Source organism: Mus musculus, chromosome 5 (assembly GCF_000001635.26).
Source record: "Mus musculus strain C57BL/6J chromosome 5, GRCm38.p6 C57BL/6J".
NCBI classification, from domain to species: Eukaryota; Metazoa; Chordata; class Mammalia; order Rodentia; family Muridae; genus Mus; species Mus musculus.
Genome location: NC_000071.6, coordinates 98,777,603 through 98,803,927, shown reverse-complemented (window position 1 = coordinate 98,803,927; position 26,325 = coordinate 98,777,603). Strand labels below are relative to the sequence as shown.

At 40.8% G+C, this 26,325-nt stretch overlaps 1 protein-coding gene across 3 annotated transcripts in view; it reads right to left on the bottom strand.

Annotated features, from left to right (window-relative positions):
- Positions 1-1,874: 1,874 nt before the first annotated feature.
- Positions 1,875-26,325, bottom strand: part of Cfap299 (cilia and flagella associated protein 299) — a 472,916-nt gene continuing 448,465 nt past the window's right edge. Inside the window, exons 6-7 of one of the 3 annotated variants that reach the window (XM_006535279.4) lie at positions 19,380-19,509; positions 1,875-2,113 (exon numbers count right to left, since the gene is read on the bottom strand). In XM_006535279.4, coding sequence (XP_006535342.1) covers positions 2,018-2,113; positions 19,380-19,509 — 226 coding nt within the window. In that variant the 3' untranslated portion in view covers positions 1,875-2,017. The remainder of the gene's footprint in view (positions 2,114-19,379; positions 19,510-26,325) is intronic. The other 2 variants (NM_001024614.1, XM_006535280.4) reach the window with 2 other exon arrangements.

The following is a 26,325-nucleotide window of genomic DNA, read 5'->3' as shown; positions in this document are numbered from 1 at the left end:
TTTTCTCTTCCTCGTCCCTAGAATCATTTGTTTCATGGAGATCCTGGCTCGTTTTGGTAAAAAGTGGTGTTGAGGAACTCAGGGAGTGGCAGCTTCCAGGTTCTGTAAGTGGTCACACTCATAAGCATGCATGAGCACACACTGTTTTGTGCGTGCTGTATATAGTGTCTACATTGGAAACCGAGAGTTCATAGGCACATCCGATTCCAGCTTAATACCTGTGCTGGCTGGTTTTCTGTGTCAACTTAAAACAAGCTGGGGTTATCACAGAGAAAGGAAAGGCCTCCATGAGAGCCAGCTGTAAGGCATTTTCTCAATTAGTGATCAAGGGTGGGAGGGCCCATTGTGGGTGATGCTGGTTTAGCCCTGGGTTCTATAAGAAAGAAAGCTGAGCAGGCCAGGGGAGCAAGCCAGTAAGCAGCATCCCTCCATGGCCTCTGCATCAGCTCCTGCCTTCAAGTTCCTGCCCTGTGTGAGTTCCTGTCCTGACATCCTTTGGTAATAGACAGCCATGTGAAGTATAAGCTGAATAAATCCTTTCCTCCCCAACTTGCTTCTTGGTCAATGGTGTTTTGTGCAGGAATACAAACCCTGACTAAGACAATACCAGTACTAGTTACTTATTGTTCTGATAAAATTATAGACAAAGGGAAATTAAGGAAGGTTTACCTCAGCTCACAGTTTGAACTTTATCCTGGTACACTGTACCCGGGATATGGTGCAGCTGGTTGCTTTGCATTTGCAGTCAGCAATCAGAGTCCACTGAGAGTCCACCAGATCTCTCTCTCTCTCTCTCTCTCTCTCTCTCTCTCTCTCTCTCTCTCTGTGTGTGTGTGTGTGTGTGTGTGTGTGTGTTGGAGTATCAGCCCACCATGGAGTGGCACCACCTATAATCCGTACTCAGGCTGGGTCCTTGCACATCAGACAAACCTCCCTGGACATGCCATCATATATATTCCTGGAGGTTTCTTTCCAAGGTGATTTTATATTTTCTCAACTTGACAATTATAATTAGCCATAACCGTTCCACTCTGCTCACTTGCTTGTGATCTGTGATTATCATGCCGTATAATACTCTCGTTCCACTTGAGCTCCAGGTCTCTGCTCTGGGCTCTCCCCACTTCCACGTGAGTCAGGTTCCTACCTAGCTTGATTCTAGTGAGTTGACTCACTATGAGATTGGTTAGAAGATGAAAATAATTCAGTGGGCACAAGGACCAAATATTAACTTTAATAAAAAGTTATTTCTCAATGGTCTCTTCTGCACAAAGGTCATCAGGAGGGCACACTGGAAACACATGTTAGTTTGTCTTATAGAGTCTTCACTCCCTAAAGTCATCCAGTTGCCTTTAGCTCTCATCTCCTTGGCCCCACTGTCATGGAACTCAGATCAAGCAGACACATAGAAATGTCCAACTATTATTCGATTCATGGTTCTACCATTGACAGTACGTTTCTGGTGTTATTTACTCAGTTGGTGCAACTGAGAACCTTGTAAGGTTTTCTATTCTGCTCTTCTGCTTGGAGGCCCCTTATCAATATTCAGCAATTTGAGAGGGAGGAGCAGCATTGCCAGCCGGCCACATGGCATCGTACTTGGTACACTAGGTTTGGCAATAGTGGGACCTGGAACATTTTTGTTTTGGAACATCTGAGCTACAAAATATGTCACCAATTAGCACATCTTTGAAGTGGCAGCAAGATTCCCCTCCATGGACTTTTGCAACCAGCCTGTGTTCAGGAGAGAGAGAGAGAGAGAGAGAGAGAGAGAGAGAGAGAGAGAGAGAGAATGAATAAAAAGAAAAACCCAAACCAGAACAAGAGGCTATCAGTAAAACAAATAAAAGAGGAAAAGAAAGCAGTCCAGATTACAGTTTTCTGTCTTTGTTAATTTTATTATTCTAATTCGCCTTCTAGCTATACAACTCATTTATGTATTTATGATTACAATTTGCTTCTGACCAAGGAATTCATTTGAATGTAGCGAACAATAAGGAAACCATTTACTGTGTGGTGCTTAAGTCTTCCTTCTGGAGACGTGGTCAAAGAGAACCACATGTGCGTAGAGATCCGTCTGGATGGGGATCCTGGTGGAGTTGTCACCTGGATGAGCCTGAAACACACAAATGGCATTCTTAGTCAAGTCCTTGTACATGACTGGCATCAAATGGCTTTTGTCTTTGCTTTGGTATTAAAGAAAATAGGATTGGAAGGGCCGTTTCCATGGAGACCATTGCACATTCCCTCCCCTCCCAATTCCTTTTTTCAGGAGTCATGAGGGGTGATGATTTCTGTCAGCAGCTTGCTGCCTGAGTTGGGTTGTGACATTATTGAAGTACCAGGGATCAAAGTGTGTCCCAGGCTCCAGCTGGTCTACCAAACCCAGGACTTACTAACTCCGCAGAAATCTTCATAAAGGGCCCCACAAACAGATGTTGGTTTAGACTCATAATTCAAAAACAATCCTAGTTTGCTCTCCAGGATATTGTGTAAAGACATCTACGGTTTGAAGTTGGTTCAGACCATGGAAGTACCTGCCCATTGGTGGTTTTTCACACACAAAAAAAGCATCTTTCTCACCAGCTTTAAAGTCAATTGAACTAGAACATTTTTCCTCTTTACATTGAAATCTGCAAGAGATATCTGGTCCCTTTTCCTTGGCCTGGGACTGTTGGGCGTAATGTTTGGCTCAAAGGGAACCTTGGGAGCAGTTATTTGCTAATCTCATTACTGATAGAGAAATAAAGAATTTCAATGAAGCTGAATCTCAAGGAAAGGGTTTTTTTTTTCCCTAAACAATTTGCATGATATTTACTGTGTCTTTAGTATAGTTAACACACAAAAGTTCAAATGTAACTAGGTCATTTTTCATCCTGTTGTGTATAGAAGTGAAAATGAATATAGATCTGGTATTGCAGACAATTTTCATAGTGATTTTTTTCCCTTGTGACACTGAATTTCTTGCATTGTTTGTAAAAGGATATTTTGAGCCTATGTTGTATTAGAAAGAGTTGGGAGAACTGCAAAGTCTTTGTAAGAAACAAAGCAACAAAAGACGATGTTGGGGGTGGGGGTGGCTCATCCACACACATTATTTCTGCTCTTCTCTGATCTTATGTTGGATGGATTAAAAATTTCAAATTGTATTAACTGCCGTTAACGCAAAATATTTTCCTTTCTACAGAATAGCAATTTTTTTGAGTTGAGCTGGGCACAACTGTATTATGCAGAGGGAAATAATTGTGTCTATTTAATTTCAATTTTCCTTATTTCCTGTATGCATATTTCTGCTCTTTGAATTTTCCTATTGTATCATTCTGGCTTCCTCTATAATCTACAGATGAAGTAAAACTTTTGGAACATTTGCTTTGCATCTGTCTGAGAGTTATGGCTACACCCTTTCCAGAAAACCATCTTGTAAATACTGCAGACATTACTAATATCCAGTAGGTTCTTCTAATGGCTGGCCAGCCTGTGCCTCTAGAGAGTGGTATAGCCTAACTCTCCTTGGCTCCCAGAGGTGAATCTCCAGGAGCAACAGAAGGCTAATTTACCCAAGAACCTGTTTCTTTCTATATGGATCTTTTACTTTTAACTACTTCTGTGGGTTTGTTTTTGTCTTTGAAATTTTGATAACTGCTAAATTCTCTTCCACTAGTGACAATGGTGTATTTTCTTTAAGGTTTATCTGCGATCTCTGTAAATGCTGTAATGGAGGGTGGAGTTAGTTCTCTTCTGTGCTGGATGAGAGATAATATGGAATCCAGCTTTTTAAAACTGGGTTTTCATTGTTCCCCTGCTCGCCTGTTTTAAGACATAGAATCTTGTCTTTCTCACTGGGAAGGATGGTAAGTCTACAAACGGCCTGGTGAGTTTGTGCAAGCTTGCCTTTGATCATGGGCAGTGCTGAGATGTGGTTATTAGCCACTTATGTGACTCTTGTGCTCATGGTGATGTTTTAGGGAGGCCTGTATCTTTTTGTAGGAACACAAAGTATTTTCCTATTTCTAGAGTAGCTTGCTCAGTCTCGATGATCCTGCTCTCACCAGTCTTTCCTTGGCCAATTATATCAAAGGGGGTTTTAAAAACCTGGGTCATTTGGTGAGATAAAAAAGACACTGTCTGACAAATATTTTTGTTTCGCTTTTTTTTGTGGAAAGTGTAATATCCTGTGTTATTTACAATAAAACAATAAAACAAAATAAAATGGATTCTTTACAACCACTCTAACTTGTTTTAAAAATAGTTTATTATTTAAAATTTTTGCTTAAATAGTTGATGCAGTATTTCTCTGCCACCCTGATCTTTATCAAATTCCCAAATACCTTCTGACAATACTGTATTATTATTATTATTATTATTATTATTATTATTATTTCCATTTCACAATTGGATCTTATTTAGAGTAAAAAAAAAAATAAACAAAGACCCTAGGATATCTTTTAAACTTAAAACTACATTTAAAATTTCCTTGGAGCACCCTGAGAAAAACTCACACAAAGATTTAGTCTTTTATTTTGAAAAAAATCATGCTAAAAAAAACAATTAGGTCTGTCTGTGGGGTCCTAGCAGAGGGCTCATCCAATCAGGGAAGGTGTTCACTCAGCCCCACCCTGCTCTTCTTGGCAAAGTTGTACAGTATGATGTTATGTGGGTAAATCATGGGGATTCTCTACAGCTTTATCACCACAGTCAGTACTTTATCTGTTTTGATCCACAGGGAAAACACTGATTGCAACTCCAGCAACGCCCCACCCCCAGCCCCTGGGTTTTCCTATATTTAACATATCTCTTCTGGTACTTGCCCAATAATATTAGGCAATAACAGCACCGAGTTATCAGTTATAATTTAATCTGTTGTTTAAAACACATGAGCGTTAGGGCCTTGGTGTAGACTTATCAAATGTCTTTACTTAACACTCCTGGTATTTAAAATTATGTGTCAGGATATCAAGTTATTTAGCTTAGTAAAAGTATTTTCATTCAGTTTTTTGAATCAGATATACTATTCATATATATTTTTTTTTATTTTTTATGAAATAAAGTTTAGAATTCTAGGCTTCTCAGCTTAGAAACCTGCTAGCCCTAATTCAGCCACAGTCTATCTAATCCCATTATCTGTGGCCTCGTCTTCGATGCTCCCTGGAATCTCTTCCCCAAGGAAAACAGTTCCAGGCACTTATGGAATGGAGCAGTACCTAGTACCTTCCGAGCAAGCTGACTTGGGCTAGACAGTGAGGATACCTCAAGGATAGACTAAGACAAAATTTCCAGGAGCTGTTACGGCTAAGGAGAGGTTGGCATGGGATGGCTCCTGCAGAGCCAGTGCAGTGGGAATTCATTACCATGGGGCAGAATGGACGGAGCTCTTGTGCGGATCACCTGCAATGTTGATAATAATGTGATCTGCTGTTTTCTGAAAATGTAAGAACACAATTTTCCCTTCCTAAAGTCAGTAGCCCCTAGAAATCTAACATCTTTCTTTCTCCTTCCTTCCTTCCTTCCTTCCTTCCTTCCTTCCTTCCTTCCTTCCTTCCTTCCTTCCTTTTGTTATTTTCTTAGGGTCCTAGGGATTGAATTTCCTGCTTTGGGCCTGTAAAGTGAGCTATAGTCCTAGGTCTTTCTGTAACCCTGGAAAAATCTCTATCTCTATCAATATCTATATCTGTCTGTGTTCATATCTGAACAGAGTCTATCTTAGCTCCCTAGGCTGTCCTCAGCCTTGCTCTGTAGCCCAGGCAGACCTTGAAACCCTTCTGCGTTAGCCTATAAAGTAGATGGAGTTAAAGCTCCTGCCACCACGATTAAGTCTAGATTCTACTCTCATAAATTGAAAGAGAACATTTTCAAAGGAGATTTGGCTATAATTCATTTGGGCTCCAACGTTCTCAATAAGTTCCATTACTTTCAATGGACATTTGTTAATGTACACATCAATGAAAAACATCATTATTTTTTCAAGGAAGTTTATAATTGTACAAATTACAAGCCCATGACCTAGACTTGAAGGTCACATTTGAAACCAATGCTTTTAAACCATGTTTAGCTTTTGTGTTCTCTCTCTCTCTCTCTCTCTCTCTCTCTCTCTCTCTCTCTCTCTCTCTCTCTCTCTCTCTCTCTCTGCCAAACCTCAAAGCTCTTTCTGGTAGTTGATAGTTGATATTTATTTTGACTTAAAGGATTCAAAGGTATGTCTAAGTAACCTAAAGATATTTTGGGGACTTCAAGCAGGGAGAGGGAGAGGGAGAGGGAGAGGGAGAGGGAGAGGGAGAGGGAGAGGGAGAGGGAGAGGGAGAGGGAGAGGGAGAGGGAGAGGGAGAGGGAGAGGGAGAGGGAGGGAGGGAGGGAGAGGGAGAGGGAGAGGGAGAGGGAGGGAGGGAGAGGGAGAGAGGGAGAGGGAGAGAGGGAGAGGGAGAGGGAGAGAAGAGAGAATTTTACCTAGATTTATTATAACTGTAAATGGAATCTCATGGAGAGTTTTTGGTCTTGGTTTCCTACCATTGAGACAACAAATCAAAGTTTTAAAAGCACAACTTGAGATTCCTCATACAAATTCCTGGGAAGAATTTAATATCTTTTTTGTTCAACATTACATGGCTTTGGAAGCTGTGGCATGCTTTTCAAAGCACTTGGAAGGCAGAGACAGGTGGATCGCAGGGTGTCCAAGGGGCCAGCTTGGTCTACGAAGTGAGACCTTGTCTCAAACAACAACAACAACAACAACAACAACAACAACAACAACCAAACAAACAAAAGTAAAACTTGGTATAGCTTGCAGTTCATAGAGCAGGTGCATTTGTAATGTTAAATAGGGCTTCCCTGACTGAGTAAGAAATTATGGGGAAACAACATTGCCAGCTTTATCTGATGATCAAATAGTCTTTTCATTAAATTATGATAACAGGAGGAGAGGATCCAATTGTAAAAAACTGTGAGGAATTATGAAATGGGCAAAATATTTCTTATCCCCAGTATATATCCCATTTCTTATTTTTTCTCACATAATATGTCTTGACAACGGTTCCCCCTCCCTCTGCTCTTCACAGTTCCTCCTCATCTCCCCTACTATCTGCATTCACTCACTTTCTGACTCTCAAAATAAATAGACTTCTAAGGGATAAAAATAAAATAAAATAATAAAATAAAATAAAAAACTAACACATTGAAATTTGACACATCCAAGAGAAAGCACAAGCAAGAGAGACCTTTTTTTTCTATTTTGTTTTCTTAGTGGATTTGAGTATGTGTGTTTCCTACGATAATTTTTTTTTTTAAAAATTCCTATTTCTTTTCTTAATACAGAAAGAGAGAGAAGAACTTGGGGCTGAGTGGGTGGGAAGGATCTGGGAAGAATTGTGCAATGAGAAACCACAATAGGAATACATTGCATGAAAATTATTTTCAATTAAAAAATTAAATAATTCCTTAAAGGGGATGGTCTTACAGTTACCATGATTCCACGCCTCACTCAAGTGATTTCTGATATTTTATTTTTATTAGAAATCAGGGTTTTAGATGGTCCATCCTTTCGTCTTAGCTCCAAACTTTGTCTCTGTAACTCCTTCCATGGGTGTTTTGTTCCCTGTTCTAAGGAGGAAAGAAGTATCCACACTTTAGTCTTCCCTCTTCTTGATTTTCTTGTGTTTTGCACATTGTATCTTGGGTATTCTAAGTTTCTTGGCTAATATCCACTTATCAGTGAGTACATATCAAGTGACTACTTTTGTGATTGGGTTACCTCACTCAGGATGATGCCCTCCAGGTCCATCCATTTGCCCAAGAATTTCATAAATTCATTGTTTTTAATAGCTGAGTAGTACTCCATTGTGTAAATGTATCACACTTTCTGTATCCATTCTTCTGTTGAGGGACATCTGGGTTCTTTCCAGCTTCTGGCTATTATAAATAAGGCTGCTATGAACATAGTGAAGCATGTGTCCTTATTACCAGTTGGAACATCTTCTGGGTATATGTCCAGGAGAGGTATTTCTGGATCTTTCAGTAGTACTATGTCCAATTTTCTGAGGAACCACCAGACTGATTTCCAGAGTGGTTGTACAAGCTTGCAATCCCACCAGCAATGGAGGAGTGTTCCTCTTTCTTTACATCCTTGCCAGCATCTTCTGTCACCTGAATTTTTTATCTTAACCATTCTGACAGGTGTGAGGTGGAATCTCAAGGTTGTTTTGATTTGCATTTCCTTGATGATTAAGGATGTTGAACATTTTTCAGGTGCTTCTCAGCCCTTCGGCATCCCATAAGCAGCCACCAAACCCAGGCACTATTGCATATGTGAGCAAGATTTTGCTGAAAGGACCCTGATATAACTGTCTCACATGAGGCTATGCCAGTGCCTGGCAAATACAGAAGTGGATGCTCACAGTCATCTATAGGATGGAACACAGGTCCCCCAATGGAGCTAGAGAAAGTACCCAAAGAGCTGAAGGGGTCTGCAACCCTATAAGTGGAACAACAATATGAACTAACCAGTACCCCCCAGAGCTCGTGTCTCTAGCTGCATATGTGGCAGAAGATGGCCTAGTCAGCCATCATTGGGAAGAGAGGCCCCTTTGTCTTGCAAAATTTATATGCCCCAGTACAGGGGAATGCCAGGGCCAAGAAGTGGGAGTGGGTGGGTAGGAGGGCTGGGCGGGGGGGGGGGGGGTATAGGAACTTTCGGGATAGCATTTGAAATGTAAATAAAGAAAATATCTAATTAAAAAAAAAGAAATCAGGGTTTTGACCAAAGGTTGACAAATTAGATCTATTTACAAAGCTTCTGAATATAACAAAGGAAACTGTCAATACGAGTAATGAGATAGCACATTGACAGGTGAAAATATTTTGCAACTATACATTGAAGAGAAGTTTAACATCTAGAATATATAATGAGTTCAAGAACCTAAATATCAAGAAAACACAATTAAACACGAGCCATTGATCTGAACACATTTTCAAAAGAAGAAACGAAAATGGATAACAAACACTTTTAAAATGTTTGGTATCATTAGCAATCAGAAAAATGCAAATTAAGACTGCACTTAATTTCATCTCAGTCTACACTAAGATTCTATCTCACTCTAGTCAGAATGGAAGTTATCAAGAAATCAAATGATGACAAATACTGGAGAGGATATGGAGAAGTAAGGGGATTTCCTATTTTTCTGGTGTGAGGGGAAACTGGGCACCACTCCTGGGCATATGTCCAAAGGAATGTGTATCCTATACAGAGATACTTGCTAATCCATATTTGTTGATTGCTCTCAGAATAGCTAAGAAACGGAAGCAGCTTAGATGTCCATCAACTACTGAATGTATAATAAAGTGTCATGTTTAAAATTACTCTTTTGTAAGCTGAGATGGGGAAGAAGAGGAGAAAGAAAGAGGAGGAAGAAGGAGGAGGAAGAAGGAGGAGGAAGAGGAGAAGAAAGAAGTGAAGGAAGAGGAGAATAAGGAGGAACAGGAGAAGAAGGAGGAACAGGAGGGAGAGGAGGAGGAGGAGGAGGCAGAGGAGGGAGAGGAGGAGGAGGGAGAGGAGGAGGAGGAGGGAGATAGCCTGTCAGGCTGGATAATGATGCTCATAAAAGCCATGGGATATTAAGCAAAACTACCAGTGCTAGGTAAATTCCTGCTCATGAGAAGCTCCCCAGACAATACAAGTTTCTGCCATTGACCACCAGATCTTATGAGATTCTGCTGCTGAAGACACCTCATATCTCTGTTTCAAGGGGTTAGCAAATCAAACTTAAACTGAGCTGGACGTTTCCTTCCTACTGGCTTACTACGATAGTGCCATAAGGAAACATGAGCAACTCGAGAGAAAAGACATCAATGGCTCTACCCAGCTGTGAATTCGATAATCTACAATACCAACCTGCTAGGTGAGTTGTGCCCATTGGTGCGATGGCTGCATGTCTGTGGTGGGGCTGATTTCCCACTCTCTGGTTGGGTTTTAGATCCTCTCTACAAGAGTGATTTCACAGTACTATAAATTCTGTCCTAAACCTGTAAGCCAGCCCCAACAAGGTCTTAGGCCCTAGGGGTGAACTCACTACTGTTGTTGAACTAAATTGTCATGAATTTGGGCTGCCTGCTAAATATTTACAAATTTGCCTATGGACTAATGCTACTTTTGGTCTTAATCAGAGAAGCAGCGAATGGTAGTGAATACAGAGAAGCATTTCTGTTTAAGGTACGAAGCCTAAGCAATGGTTGGATGCTTAGCACTAAACAAGTCATCTGTACCACTGGCTGTAAGTCTCAGGGATCTCTGCAGAAGATGGGGTAGAGAGAATTTATGGGCTTACCCCTGACTCTATTAATGATATTCTCTTGTATATGCAGACAGGAGCCTAGCATGATTGCCATCTGAGAGGCTTCAACCAGCAACTGATGAAAACAGGTGTAGAGACCCACAGCCACACATTAGCAGGAGCTCGAGGAATTCTGAGGCAGAGTGAGAAGGATTGAAGAAGCCAGAGAGGTTAAGGACACCACAAGAAAACCCACAGATTCAACTAATCTAGGTCCATAGGGGCTCACAGAGAGCATTGCAGGGGAGTGGCTTAGGCCATCTGTACATGAAGTTGTGTAGCTCGGTCTTTCTGTGGTACTCCTACTGACAGGAGCAGTCAAGGTCTGTCTCTCACTCTGTTGCCTGACTTTAGAGCCCTTTCAGGAGAAGGAGTGCCTACTCCAACTGCGCCTTTCTCCATGGGGGCTGGTGGTCACCTGCCTACGAGGACAAAAGGAGCAGAAGCAGTGAGCAGGGTTCAGAGGGTAGTGAGTAGGACAGAATGACTTCCAGGACACCTTCAGTGGGACAGCTCTACTTTATTCTAGGGCAGAGAGGGGAACAGGTAGGATGTGGACAGTAGGTGGGGCATCACCTAATAGGCGCTCACAGTGTGCTTTATTGGTATTCGACAGCATGGTCCTATCATACGAATTGGAGCACAATACCTAACTATCATATGGGTGGCAGGAAGAGAGTGTTTGCAGAAAACTGTGCTAATGGTCATACTCCAGGTAAGGTCAGGCGTCCACTCTCAGAGACGTCTTCATATAAGGTCGGGGAAAAAGTTGGAAGCCCTGCTGGGGAAAGTGGGGCCCTTCATTTTGCCTTGAGCCTGGAGAGCTGTCCAGATATGGTGGACTGTGATTTTAAATAGCAGGGTCCTCCAACAGTTATTTGTTCACTGCGGAGCCCAGAAGGTTCCATTGGATAGTGCCAAACCCGTGGACACACAGAGGATCCGAGTCAAACTCGACCTCAACAGAGCCAAAACTAAAGAAAACAATGACCACAACAGCAAAATGGTCATGCGTGTGGGAATGGGAGCTATAGGGAGATGGGGATTTAGTGAGGGTGGAAGGGAAATTAGAGAGGGTCAGTTTCCAGAGTCTGAATGCCTGCCCTTTACACATGACTGAAAACGCCAAGAAGTGGGAGTGGGTGGGTAAGGGAGCAAGGCCGGGGGAGGGTATAGGGAACCTTTGGGATAGCATTTGAAATGTAAATAAAGAAAATATCTGAGAGAGAGAGAGAGAGAGAGAGAGAGAGAGAGAGAGAGAGAACGCCAAAGAACAATCTCAATAAACGTTATTTTTAAAAGGGAAAGGAAACTAGATCCTTGTGGTCATAGAAGAAATGTTTATGCTGTTACCTGTGTTTACCAAGTTTTCTGCTTGGAGGTAAAATAACTCCTTACTCTTCCTCATGTATGGTAATGTATTTTGTGGAAACATGAGCAAGAAGCTCTTGCCCCCGGTTCTCTGCCTCCCGATTCCCTAGGTCTTATTGGTTCTAGCATCCTTGGACATCATGTGATAGGGCTACTTATGTAATAAGAAGTTAACTGGAAAAATTTTGTACTTTTTATCAAGACACGACATTGAATATTCAATGTGGATTGTACAAAGTTATCATCATTATAAGGTTGTTATTATTATTACCAAAACTGAGAGCTATAAATAATTCGGCATAATAGATTTGATTTTTTTCTCTTTTTCTCTTTTTCACAGTTTGCCTTTCTTGTGTTATATACTTCATATATGAGTTCATGCCTTGGACACTTAACAACTTTTGTGCTTATCTCTAGGGCTTGTTCCATAAATACTGCATATAAAATTAAAATCAGTTTTCCCGGTCAAGAGGAGGACATGGCACTTAAGTTTCAGGAGTTTCAATTCATAAAAGCCAAGATCTATTATGCAATTTTTAATGGATTCCTTAAGGCCATTGATTTTAGTAGTAGTTAGTTGAGTAAATACTTAATTTATATGTGGTGGACTTGCAGTTTAGATATTCCAGGTGATTGCCCAAGGGAGAAAATGTTTAAAAGCTACTTAGTATGTGAGTGTTTTAGGGCTATAATCAACCAAATATTCAGTAATTTAGGCAGCTAACCCAGAAACTTGGCAACACCTTAGCTTTACTTAATAACTGTGACTGTGCCATAGTTAAAAAGCAACGTTTACAGGCAGCCTCTTGAGGAAAAGCCAAAGACCAGAAAGCTGCCGATTCAGTGAGCGTCCTTTGCTCTCCTGGCCCAGGGTGAGCCAGCTTCACGTTGGGGTTGGAGGAGACATTCTTGAAGACTGAAGGAGCTCTAGGGCCATTTAATCTTGGCCTGGTCCAGCACCTCTCCCTTTTGGTTCTTGTTTTCAGGGAGCGGAAGGAAATGCACCTGGCTCTTGTAAAAAGACAGATTGTCAAACTGAGGACTTTCCCCAGGGCATCAAGCTCCAAGATATTAAACTAGAACCATCTGCCTAAAGGGTGTAGGAGTGCCACGGGCTTCCATCTAGGGAACAGCAGTTTCAAGCCCATTAAGGACTGGGATGTTTAGGTCTGGGTGCCAAGGAAATTAGAGTAATGATTTCAGAGGCTGAGGCAGAGCGAAGGAGGCAATTAACACCTTTCCTACTAATAGTAAGAAGCACTTGGGTGGTAGTTTCTGGAGCCAAGGGGAGAGAGGCAATATTGGTGCTGAAATTGTCATCCAAATTAAATTAAATTAAATTAAAAAAAAAAAAGCAAAACTGAGAGCAGGTGGTTTAGTTTGACATATTTATTTAACTTAAAATCTTGTTTACCTAGCATTCTGTTGATCACAAAAATACAAGTAGGGTTTGACACATTTTTTAGCATATATATAATATATTTTATATACTATACTAAAATACATAATAATTTTTGTATAATATATAATAACATATAGACAGTTATCTAAAATTAATAAAATGGTTGCCAATTTCATTCACACTTGACATTCTAAGGAATTCTGAAGTCAGACTCTAAAGGTTCTCAGGCTACTTTTGAGCCTGTTCTTCATTGCTTTACCAAGTATTTAATATCTGCAATATTCATTCTACAGATGACATTGTGTGCCCGCTGCACACACGTGTAATGGCTAGCACTGGCAATACAAAGGAAAACCAGCCACATAACAGTCCTGCTTTACAGTCTATACCCTATGATTTGTAGGTTTTGTTTCATGTGATCCTTGGGGCAGATATGCTTCATACAGAGGTTCCTGGGGCAGCAAGAAGAGCTCCAACAGGTGACATCCGGCAACCCTTTCTCCTTTTTTCTATAATGGCCCAAACAAATAAGGAAAAACTGTAGTGATTTACCATCCAGAGGTGTCATGGGGATTGTCCCTGCGAGGGTTTTCCAGGATTCTTGGAACACGGAGAGCATCTTTAATCGTCTTTTTGTGTAGTTTTAAGAGTTAAACTGTGAATTAAAACACGTAATATCCAGAATGCTGACTTAAAATCTGTCATATGGGAATGAATGTGATTCCTTTATCACACCCAGTAAGTAAGTGACGCAGCAACTAGTAAGACACTGATGTGGAGAGCAGCTCCTTGCTATGGATGCACAGTTGTGACCCGTCTTCAAAGGAGTGCCAGGCCCTGATGCAATTAATAAGACGAGATATGCATCCGCCTAAATCAACACACAGGTTATATCTCCTTTGCCTTCCGGACTGCTGGACTTGGAAAAGTCCTTGAAGGGTAGCCACGTCACACCGTGCTTAGTGCCCAGCATTGAACAGAATCCACGCGCCTCAGAATTCGTGCATATGATGCTTGCTCAGCTTGTTTTGTTGCCTGTCACTTGGTGAGCAGCAATAGCCAGCTTCTGCTCTAGCGCATGCGCATGATTCTTGGCAGAGGACTGGACAAAGTAAGAATTTCTGAAAACTTGCTTAGGTAAATACACATTCTCTAGGTTGCATTGTTTCCCTGAAGATCGGGTTAGTTGGAAAACTGATGCCCGGAACGGAACCCCTTCTCAGACCCTCTTTGCTCTCCGTGTGTACTAGCGCCTGCCTGACTTGCTGGGATTTCCTCCCTACTCTCTATCCACCCTGAGACAGAAATTTCATCCTGTTGTTTCTGCACAGGCCTTGGTGTATTTCTCCGTCTTCTATCTAGGGCAGAGCAGGGTCCTCATGAGTCCTCTGCGCTGGAACCTTGTCATGACCTCTTGGGGCTGAATTCACACTGCACCTGCTCAGAGGAGGCTATGAACTCTTACGTTTCCCCTTTCTGTCTTCTCTCCCGCTCTTCAACTTGGATTCTTAGCCTTGTCCCAGGGCTAAGATTTCCTTGTTCATCATAAGCTAACATTTCCTCCTCATGCCTTACTGGTCCTTCCACTAGCTCCCAGACCAAGGTCAAAGGCTCTCTGTCCCATCTTCCTCTGAGCTATCAAGGTGCTAGCTCAGTCTTTGTGACACAGGCTTTCTTCCTTTTAACCCACACCCGGCCTTCACATGCTTGTTTCCCCCAAAACAAAGTATAAAACAAAACAATAAAAACCAAGAACCCCCAGAATTACCTGAAAGGCAAAGTTGGAGGTCTTTTTCATCCTCGTTACCCTTTTGGTGTCTCCTAATTATTGAATTTTAAGTCCATTGTTAGCCTCTACTGTGAGTAGTGGTCATCTTAGATATGTACTGAAAGCTATGTGACTGTGTTTAGAAGTCATAACTACATTCTAATTTAGCCTTCTCGCAGAGAACAACTTAAATTATATATTTCTCTGATTTCAGGGGGAAAAAATCTGGAAGTGTGGACAAAAATAAAGAATTCTCCAGACCTTCCCTCTGATGCGAATTCTTGAAGTTATTTTCGGCTCCCAGGGTTGGTGGCTACACTGTTCCTGCTGTCACTGCTACACCCACTGTCAGTGGCGTAATTCACCCAACTCTTTATCACCACATCGTCATTTTCTTTCCAAAAGAACCGTTCAGTCATTCATTTCTTCAGGGGATACTCGCTGAATACTTTGTATAGGTGTGTTGGGGAAGGGTGTACATGTTCTTGTGTGTGTGAGTGTGTGATGTAGGCACACATGTGGAGAGGTGAGAGAATGAAACCACATGTCTTTCTCATTTGCTCTCCTCCACCTTGTCGTTTTGAGCCAGGGTTTCTCACTGAACCAGGATCTGGGAGAAACTGGCTAGAATGGCGAGCCAGAGAGACCATCCCCAGCTTTACGAACACACTTGCACCGCTGTGCCTGGCTACATCTGTAGGTGTCAGGAATTTGAACTCCGGTCCTCAAGCTTTTATGACAAGCATTTTACTGTCTGAGCTGTCTCCTCAGTCCCTTAAGTACTTATTGATTAAAGTAAATAGTTTTTTTTTGAAGTGCTCACAAGCCACTTCCATTTTGGGGATGGGAAGGAGAAAGTTGGGGGGAAGCGAGCCTGAGAAAGCCTTTCCTCAGTTGCCACTATCCAACTGTATCTCCCTCACCTCCTGGGTGAACTATGCTTGTTTTTAATGCAGACTTGGTATGGTGAGACTCTAAGCAAACTGTTTTCTGCTCCTATTTTTTAAAACTAGAAGAAAAGAAATGCTCTCCCCGTCCCCATTTGCTCAGATAGTGCAGAGGAGGGAGCGTTTTGTGCTCAGCCCCTCTAAGATAATATACTGGAAACATTTTGGTGGGTGTGAATCACTCAGACAAGCATTCTTCACTCAAAAATAGAAACTTGTCTTATTTGTTCCAGATGTTATACAGCTGCAGGGAGGTTAAAGCCAGTGGTCCTGTTTTCAATGCAACCAATCTCTTAACTGCATTTGGAATTTCTTAACCCATGAACTCATGTGGCTTGTTCTGAGACCCGCACAGTTTTCTTTCTCTGCCCGCTTCCATTTACAAACAACTGTGTTTCGTGGGAACTACACTTTAGAATTAATGAGGCTCCATCTGTTGTGCAAAGGAAGCACATCCTGTTTACCACTGTCCCCACCTTTCATTGATTGTGACCTCTTTAATCTGAGGCATCAAGTACTTCAGAGACAGGACGAGAAGGGAAAGAACAGGAGGGATGAACCATTCTCTCATGATGCTTCTCCGCACCCGATCGATCTGTCCGAATCACAAAGTGTTTGTTTTGGAAAAGTTAAATTGAAGTAAAATGATTACGAGAAATACTAAATATAAAGATGTGATTCCCATAATCCCTAGTTATGAAAACGCACACTTCATCGTATCTCTTAGTTCCTTGGTAGGTTTATAAGAATTGTTATGTTGGGCTCTTGGAAACATAAACCCTCAGGGCACTTTGAAATGGTGGGTACAAATTATGTAGGGGACATGCTTGCTAATTTAATGCCTAGCCTTTAAACTTAAAGTCTGTGTTCTCCTGCCTGTATTTGGGGAGAGGGTGCCAGATCTCTTCCCCAGAGAGAGGCTTCTCGAATTATCTATGGGTCATGGGCAAGCTCTGGAATCACTATTGGAATTGGTTCTTCTTGGGCTCAGGTGAGGCCGAGTCAAGCTGGTGCGTCTGAGAGGCTCTAGAGATGAATGAGACAAAGCAAACCCACGCGAGCCTCTCACATCTGTCTGTGAGTGTTCACAGGGGAGGGTGCTATGAGTCTCTCAGGGCAGTGCCCTCAAGTGAATAGCGTCCTACAAGTTAGTTTCTTGACACTGAAGCCGGTGTTTAATTCTAGAAAGTGAGTGTGGTATTAGTTATAACTTTATGAAGATAAAAAAATTAATCTGCAACTTAAACTTTTAACATGAAAAAATTATTCAGATTACTCAAAGTCCATACATTTTTTTTCATGCCGCATATCCTTAAAATACACCATTAACTAAAACAGAGCCCCAATGTAGGTCACATAGGTTAAGAATTATATTGTTCAAACTTATTTGGACATCTTTTCTACAAAATCTTAGTGAAGATGTTAGTAATTTGAGGTTTTCCTTAAATATACATCCTAGATTTTAGGAGAAAACCTCTGCGAATGCTGTTTAGCCAGCTTTCTAAACTAACTCTGTCTAATCATGTTTCAGCATTTTACAAAAGAGATCCTGCTACAGAGATAGCCTTTTACCAAACATATTAACTCTCAGATATACCTGATCAGTGTGGCCCCAAAGGGTTTCCAGGTCCTCCTTTCAGTAAGGACAGACTTATGATACAGAAAGGAGTAGCAGTTCCTCTAAGGACACAGCATTGGACAGAAGTTCCTTAGCTCTTTATCCACTATCTCCTTTCTTGGTCCCAGAACCCATGTTTGTAGTTGGGTGCATGGGCGCCTAAAGAAAAACAATGCCACCCCCCCCCCCTCAGACTTTCGACATGTAGATAAGCCACATCTAGCCACACACAAACCATGGAACATGAGAGGATTTATGTGCAGAAGTTTCTGGGAAACTTTCTTCAAAGGCAGGGGGAGCATTACTTCTGTAGAGTTCCAAGTCTCACGAGGTGGTCTGTGCTGCCTGTGCCTGGACAGCATTTGGGCTCCCACTGGTCCTGGCTCAGGCAACCTGGGATGGCACTGTCTAGACCGACATGCAGGAGAGAAGCAGTTTCTGCCCAGCTGAAGTCTGCTTCTTTATTTGCACGTGAGCACCATCCACACTATCTCTTGTACAATTTCATTCATTCATTCTTTGGACCCTTAGTTATCGAGCAAGTTGCAAATGATAGAATCTTTATTGAGTCAAAATAAATGAGGTTTTGCCTTTATAACTCTAAAAAGTTTAAGAAAGGATTTAAATCATGACCTTCTATACTTTGCCTCTACCCCATGCGCATTACACAATTCCTATGCTTTTCATTCTTGTCTTTGGATTTCAGACTGATTTTGTAGCATGAGTGAACAGCATCAACAACAAACCCAAGTCAAAAACAAAGGCGAAGAGAGAAAACCGAAAAAGCTAATCAACACCCAAACAACTCTAGCATGCAGCAACGTTACTCAAAGTTTTAATCCCCAGACATAGATGTGATAACCAAAATGGGTAGTTTAGCTTTTGAAACTACATAAGACCTAAATAGTGGTCCCTGATGAAATTCAAAGTACCAAGAGACATGTCCTTAAAACATTTTAATGAAATACTTTCTAAAGTAACACCTAACAGGTGTATTTACTTTTCAACTGCTGTTAGTCTGTGACAGAGTCTGTCTGTGACCAAGGCTGGTCTAGAGTTCACTGCGTACGTCAAGCTGGCTTTCCTTCATCGCAATCCTCTGCTTTAGTCTCCAAGCTGCTGAGATTATAGGTAAAAACCAAATCACCTTTACAGGCTTTGTAGCCATGTTTTATATATACACATATATATATCTTATCCATATGTGTATATATACATATACATATAACACACATATATATAATTCTCATCCATATGTGTATATATATACAGAATTTTTATCTATATATCCATATATATACACACATATGGATAAGAATTCTGGCTACAAATAAAAGATAAGACTCGCCAGGCAGTGGTGGCGCACACCTTTAATCCCAGCACTCGGGAGGCAGAGGTAGGCAGATTTCTGAGTTCTAGGCCAGCCTGATCTACAAAGTGAGTTTCAGGACAGCCAGGGCTACACAGAGAAACCCTGTCTCGAAAAAACCAAAAAGAAAAAAAAAAAAAAAAGAAAACAAAAAGCTAAGACTCCTGCTCCACTAATAACGCCCCTCCAATGGGAAGACCCGACTCTTCGAGGATCGGAGCAGACCGTCCACCTGCTCTCTAGTCTAATTCTGCTCTTAGCAGAGTGAAATCTTCCTACTTGGAAGGTCTGCTTCAATCCTGCTTAAACTTCTTTTGATAATCTGCCATCCTTTGGAGGAATGCTTGCCTGCCTACCTGCCCTCCCTTCCTCCCCCCTCTCACTCCTCACTTCCTCTATTCCCTTCTCCTTCTCATCTTCTCTTCTCTTTCTCTTTGAATGCCCATGTGTCAAAGCAGTTTTCACCTCAAAGCTATAAAACAAACACAAAACTTCTAAACCATGAGGACGTTAAACATTCAAGCAATTTTTTTTGATTAGGTAGAAATGCAACACATTTTGAAGAGATATATCGGTATAAATCATAATTACCTTTGGGTCCACATTGAGAATTTTTCTGTCCCTCTTATATTTAAAAAGTAAGCCTTCAGGGTTGTCAGCAATCACTTGATAATTTGGACTTGAATTGCAAACAGCAATATGGCTGTCCCAGTTGTAAAAGCTATAAAAATAAACGTTTATAAGTAATTAGGATGTATAACACGTTAAAATGACGGGCACTTCAGAAAATACTTGGGGCAGTTTGCTCTCAAGGAAGAACACATCTGAGATTTGAATTCTAACAGAGAGATTATCCGGGGTTACTCGCCAATCATTTGGATATGTACTTAGAATGATTTTGCATGATTTCCGGGTTTGGACACTGTAAGATTTAGGACTTATTCCAGTATTATATTCCCAGGAAGTCAAGGAGAAAATTGATGCAATTTAAGATTATTTGTTTCTCTGCAGACTCTTTAGGGTATAAAGCGACTGTCTAGGGGAAGGAAGGGCAAAGTCACTCTTTCCATTCAAAACAAGTTCACATTGATTTATTTCTTCCAGCATCTCTATTTTGATTCATTTCTCAGGGAGTGGAGGAACTTACATTTGAGTGGTTATCATAGGACAGGCATGTTTTGATGTATTCTAAGAGGATATCCATATGAAGTTGCTCACATTTCAGAGGCCAGGAGGCTAGGCAAGGTGGCTAGCACAGTCAAGATCTTGAAAGTCATGTGTCATATGGACAGGATTTCAGCTCTGAAGCACAGGCACTCCCAGCTCTTCAACTGTTCTAGCATTTTATCTTTAAAGGCATTCTATGTGGGGTTCCTAGATTTTTCCACTGGTTGCCTTTACTTGCCAAAGCTGAATACACACGGCCCATCAAACTGAAATCTCAGTTTCATGTTCTTTAATGTGTCTCGTTCTCATCAAGGCATTTCTAATGTTATCCTTGCTTTTAAAACTGCAGGTATCAAGGTAAGTGATCACACACACACACACACACACACACTATAGTCCTTCCTATCTTGTAAGTATTTGTAGTCTGTGTTTTTAATTAAAACGAGATTTATTTTGTGTGAGTCCAGGTACAAGTGTGGGCCAGAGCTGTAATTCCGGGTAGTTGTGACCTGTCTGAGGGGGTGTTGGGAAGAGAAATAGGACCCTCTAGAAAAGCACTGCGTGTTCTTTACTCTTGAGCCATCACTCCAGCTCTTGCTGTGTGCATTTGTAATTAGTTTTCCGGATTCTACCTCGGGGTTGTCTGGCTCATGTCTTCTTCTTCCTTCTGAAAGGCATGATTCCATTGATTAGGTTCTCTCTGAATTGCTACATAGTTTAGGTCGCCTCGTTATGACCTATCACCTTTGTGTTACTGTCTGAAAATGTAGTAACTGTACTGTGGCGGTCTGAATGAAAAAGGCCCGCATAAACTCATAGGGAATGCCATGATCGGAGGTGTGGCCTTGTTGAAGTGGGTGTGGCCTTGTTGGAGTAGGTGTGGCCTTGTGGGAGGACGTGGGTCATCTGGGATGAGCTTTGAGTAGGCTGCCAATGCTCATGCCAAGCCCAGGATCACTTTCTCTTCCTGCTGCCTGAAGATCCAGAAGTGACTTCTCTAGCACCATGTCTATCTGCGTGTCAACATGCTTCCGGACAGGATGACCCGATGACCTGTAAGCCAGCCCCAATCAGATGTTTTCCTTTGTAGGAGTTGCCATGGTCTCGTCACAGCAATAGAGACCCCCAACTCAGACACCTCCTAACATTCAGAACCGATTGCACAGATCTTGTGCGTTTATTACTGGGAATGTAGAGCTTCATGAACGCGGCTATCCTTTCTGAGGTCAAGTGAGAAAACAGAGGCTAGCCAGCACCGCTGTGCTTTAGTAAGTTCTTCAGAAAGCAGCAGCAGGATCTGGCTGGAAACTAATATATGGATGTGGGCATCCCACCTCTTTGCCCAACCTTCGGTTCATACTGTGGAATGGCACTAAAACTGATGATAGGCTCAGACTACAGTACACAAGAGCAGCAGGGGGAAAGGCTGAGCTCTGGGGACTTAGTGACAGAGGCACAGCAGAGTCTTGGAAGCTTGTTTGACTCTGCATCCTCCCAAACTAAGATTTCTAATTCAGTTTCACCTGAAGAAAGAAGATAGTTTGACCTCATCTTATTGACTTTCGGTTACGAGATCACTAGATTAGAATGGGGGACATGATGTGACTTTCAACTTGACATATGTGTCTAAATAATTATTTATGAGATATAGAGATATAGATAATCCCAGCATGCCGCCTGAGTCATAGCTGTGCTCAAGGTGGCATGGCTGGTATCGCGCATTCCTATCTTGTTGCTCAGACTTCGGGTTAAGCCTTATGGAAACCCAGTAAGGTTTTATTAAAAATACTCCTCATATAAAAAGTGAATTTGTGTAGTGCATGGTGCTTTTGATGAAACCCTTGTTTGTCGATACTTTTTCTCCCTAAGTGGCTTCATCATTCTGCCAATTCTCATAGCTAATGCTTAGCTTTTAATAAAGAGAAATACTTAACAGCTGCTGGGTCCTGCTGTAAGCCTACTGAATTATCGCAAATTTTCACCAACCCCAGGAAGCAGGGACACAATCTGTTACTTGTAGAACTAACAAGACAAAAACCCGCCGAGTTTTAAAAGTCCAACTGTTGCTCACACGCCCCACTTCCCCTCCTGAGCAGGCGTCACGCTGTGTGAAGCTCTTCCACAGAGGATAGACAATTACTAACATACAGATGTTTAACCTCTTCATGGGCAACACCCCAGACTATAATCCAACTCTTTATTGCCGCGCAACCACGTGATAGAGACTTAGCCAATGGGGCATGCGCACAAGTCTCATTTGGCACTTTTCATCGGTACCGGTGTAAACGTCCATGGTTTTCTCTCCTTCCAACTAGCTGAAATGGAGATGACAAGAAACCCGGGCCACAGATGTGTAGAGTTTTATGAAACACTAGGACTAAAGAATTGAGCTGCCTGGGAAGATATTAGCGCAAATGGTTTTAGCATGGCCTCTATGAATGAAAAATACAAAAGAGAAGAAATCCTAGTTAGTTTGTGGGCGCCAACATCAATGTGGGTACTTGTTTAGCACGATTTGTGGGCTCATCCCTCCTTCACGCAATGGCCTGTCATGTTTCTCTTCCCTTAAGACATTTAAAAATTATAATGAGTATTGACAAGCTTTTCATGTTCTGCTCATACCAATAAAAACATGTTTAGTCCAAAGGCGTAGAATATGTGATGTTTGACAAATCAAACTTGATGCCATTGTGATCTTACAAAAATAAAAATTCAACTAGTTTTCCTTCCTAGTTTCATATTGATAATTTGAGATCTATTATCAGTACATCTTATCTTTTCTGCCTACAACAATTCCTGGTGAAAACCCAGCATGAATTAGTTGGTTGAATGACATTGCTGGGAGGAAATTAAAATCTCAGATTATTCTTTGAAGCTTTATAGATTATCGTTTTTCTATACATTATTATTACAAACTTGATACAGTCCTTCCTTGCTATGTCTTCAATATGGTATATATTATTTAAGGGTATATACTCTTAAAGGGTATATACTCTTATATGAATATTTATTTTGCATACAGTATTCTCAGATAAGTTTATTAGTTCTATTTTCTCTCACTTGATTCACCGGGTTCCTGATGATGGCTATACTACCAACGATATGACATACTTATTTCAACAGTGAGTCTCCTCAAAGTTTCAAATGTTCATAAGTCAACAAGGAATCTAGAAAAAATGATTACGTAAGGTAAAAGGTACAAATTTATAGCTAAAATAATAAAGAATTAAATATCATTGAATAATTTTCAAGTTTTGCTAATTTTTATGTTAATGTGTCTTTGCAACAGATTTAATATTTTTATTGGCAAATAGGTACTGTAAAATTTGTTTTATTTTAAATTTAAACAAATCACATTATTTATTTTAAATTACAAATTAATTATGCATTTTCTCCCCTCTCTCTCCAACCTCTTATCCCTCCAAAGTCTACTCTTCTCTCCCTCTAAAACTCATGGCCTCTTTTTCCTCTTAGTATTATTGTTACATATATTGCATTTTTATAAATGCATGTATCAAGAGAACCTGATGAGGAACTTTTGTGTTGCTTCTACATCTATGTCTTTAGGGATGACTACTTGGAAGCAGACAACCAATCAGGGAATCAATTAGAGAAGACAAATCAGACAGTTTTCTGTTTGACAAAAGGATTTTTATGCCATTAATATCGTTCTTATCCTTAGATCTGAAACATTATTTTTTCCAGATGAATGATTTAAGTTCATTTATTTTTCTTATAAAAATCTGAAATAAGAAAAAAATTGCAATAATTTTAGGTATATAGTATCTTTGTACTTGGGAGAAAAAAACAGTATATGTTTAGATGTTGAAGATAAAGGAGATTAAAAAATTGAAAACAACCCCCAGATATTTTTAGGTTCATAAGGTTTTAAGTTAAACATTAGATAACTAGGCACCAACATCAGGGCTCAAACTAACTTTAGCTTCAGGGCCTCCCATGGACATCAGACATACACATGGTGCCCAACATACATGAAGCAAAACACCAACACAACAAACAAATGAAATTAAAGCAAATTAAAATACTCTACAACAGCAATTATTAGTATATAGTAGATCCCTGTAAGGTCCTGTAGCTAATGTGTTTCTATGGAAATAAAAAAGAGTTGTCTTGTGGATACAGTGATTTTACATGTAAATCCTAGGCCATTGTGTTCTTTCTGATCATAGGCACAAGCCCTCAGTTGTCATCCACGACCTTAGTACTCATCTCTCCTCATCCTGGGGCCAAGTTAAAATAATTTAATTAAGTATTGAATAGGTTAGATTCTTATCTGCTTTGCAATTAAATGCAATATTGAAGTAGATGAAATTTACAGTTAAATGTCCAGACTTCTGGAATTTTGCAGCTTATATGCTCTGGGCTCTACTGGGCAATTAAGGACGAGGATTATCTAAGAATAAAGGAAGAAAGGAAAATGAAGGCGAAAGAGTCCTTTCCCAGCACTAGGTAGTAGCAGACATGTGAGGACACCGTGTAGGGTTTGTAAAAGAGGCAAGAGAATAAGTATTCGTCATGCCCAAAGTCAGGGGCTAGAAGAGTTTGCAGCGAAAGCAAGGGCGTACAGTTAGTGTTACAGTTCTCGTGCCAGGCCGTTAAGAAGGTAAAGGGCCATTTTATGCTAAGAGACCATGGGAAAAGACATGCACACATGAAACATGGCAACATTGTTATGAACAACGAGCTTTAGTACTTGGGCCATGTTAAGACAAAAGAAAAGTTAGAGAAGATGATGCTCAGGACAAAGACCAATGCAGTCCTTATATGATAAGTGAGGAATGACAGGCCTATTCCTAGGTGGTAGCATTGGGAAAGGATTGGAGTGATGAAGTAACTCGCTCAAGGTGTAGATTTGAAAAGAAGGATTTAGACGAAGTGGATAATTGTATTGAGAGCTGGCCAAGACTGGTTCAGGCAGTCCTGAATTATACACAAAGCTGGAATCAAAGAGCTGGACTTGAGAGGATTCTCACCGGGCACATGGACGGACACACTGGCTGTGTGAGTGTCGAGGATGGGAGTCTACATTTACTTTGATATTTCCATCTGAGTCTCTGGGAGGGGGAGTGCATGTGCTTGGATATAGAACACAGAAGACGGAGCTGGTTGTAGAATGAGCTGTTTCAGTTCACTTCTGAACAGACTGAACTTTGAAATCCCTGGAAAACACCCAAGCAAATGAAAGCAGAGAGCTTGGCTTTTGTTGTTTCCTCATCTTGTTTCTGCCACTTCCTCCAAGCTAACACCTGGCACACTATAGATTCCAAATGCACATTAATGGCACACACACAGTGTATGACTTTCAGAAGCTTTAGAAAGTGCCTGTGAAGAAATAATACATATGAAGCATCTGTGGTATTAATACAAATGTCTAATTTCAAAAATGGGCGTGGCAAAGCTGAAATATGCAGCCAAGGATGAAATTCGAGAACATAAACTTTATACAGAATAAAGAGGAAGCAGGGTAGCAAATTGTAGCAATCTGATGCAAAAATAACCTGAAATCAAGAAGAACCATTATAGATTTCTTACAGAAGAAAGAAAAGAGAGGTGGGGAGGCAGGGGAAATGTGAGGGAGGGAGAGAGGAAGGGAGGGAGAGAGGAAGATATATCAAACAAGGACAATAGAGAGGGTAGAGGTCTCTGTTTGGTAGAGTACTTGCCTGTCCAGCTGAGTCTCCAGCACCACAAAACCAAACAAAAACGAAACAAACACATCAACATATACAATATTGAGAAATGGTTTATATGAAGTATGAACAGTCAGTAATATGGACAGTTTGAGGGAGATAAGAGGGAGATCATCTGCAATGATGTAATGGGAGAGAAGCCAGATAAAAGAGAATTAGAGGGAACATGAGGAAAGATTAGCGAAGAAGACTCATTAAAAGTGTGTGTGAAAGAAGTACACAGTGGTAACACTTCACAATGGTCTGAAATTAATGAACAGGTTTATTTTTCTTAAGATGAAATTATATTGACCATGATTTCATAATGGAAAAAGATTCTAAAGAAACTAGGGATCCAAACTGACAATAACCATAAAAAGTCCTTGTCATAGAAAATTTTATAGAAATATATAATCTCATATATAAAATTGCTATGCCATTTCTTTTTTAAAAAAGGTTTTGTGGGGGCTGGTGAGATGGCTCAGTGGGTAAGAGCACCCGACTGTTCTTCCAAAGGTCCAGAGTTCAAATCCCAGCAACCACATGGTGGCTCACAGCCATCTGTAACAAGATCTGACTCCCTCTTCTGGAGTGTCTGAAGACAGCTACAGTGTACTTACATATAATAAATAAATAAATCTTTTTAAAAAAAAAGGTTTTGCTCTTTTATTTGATATAAT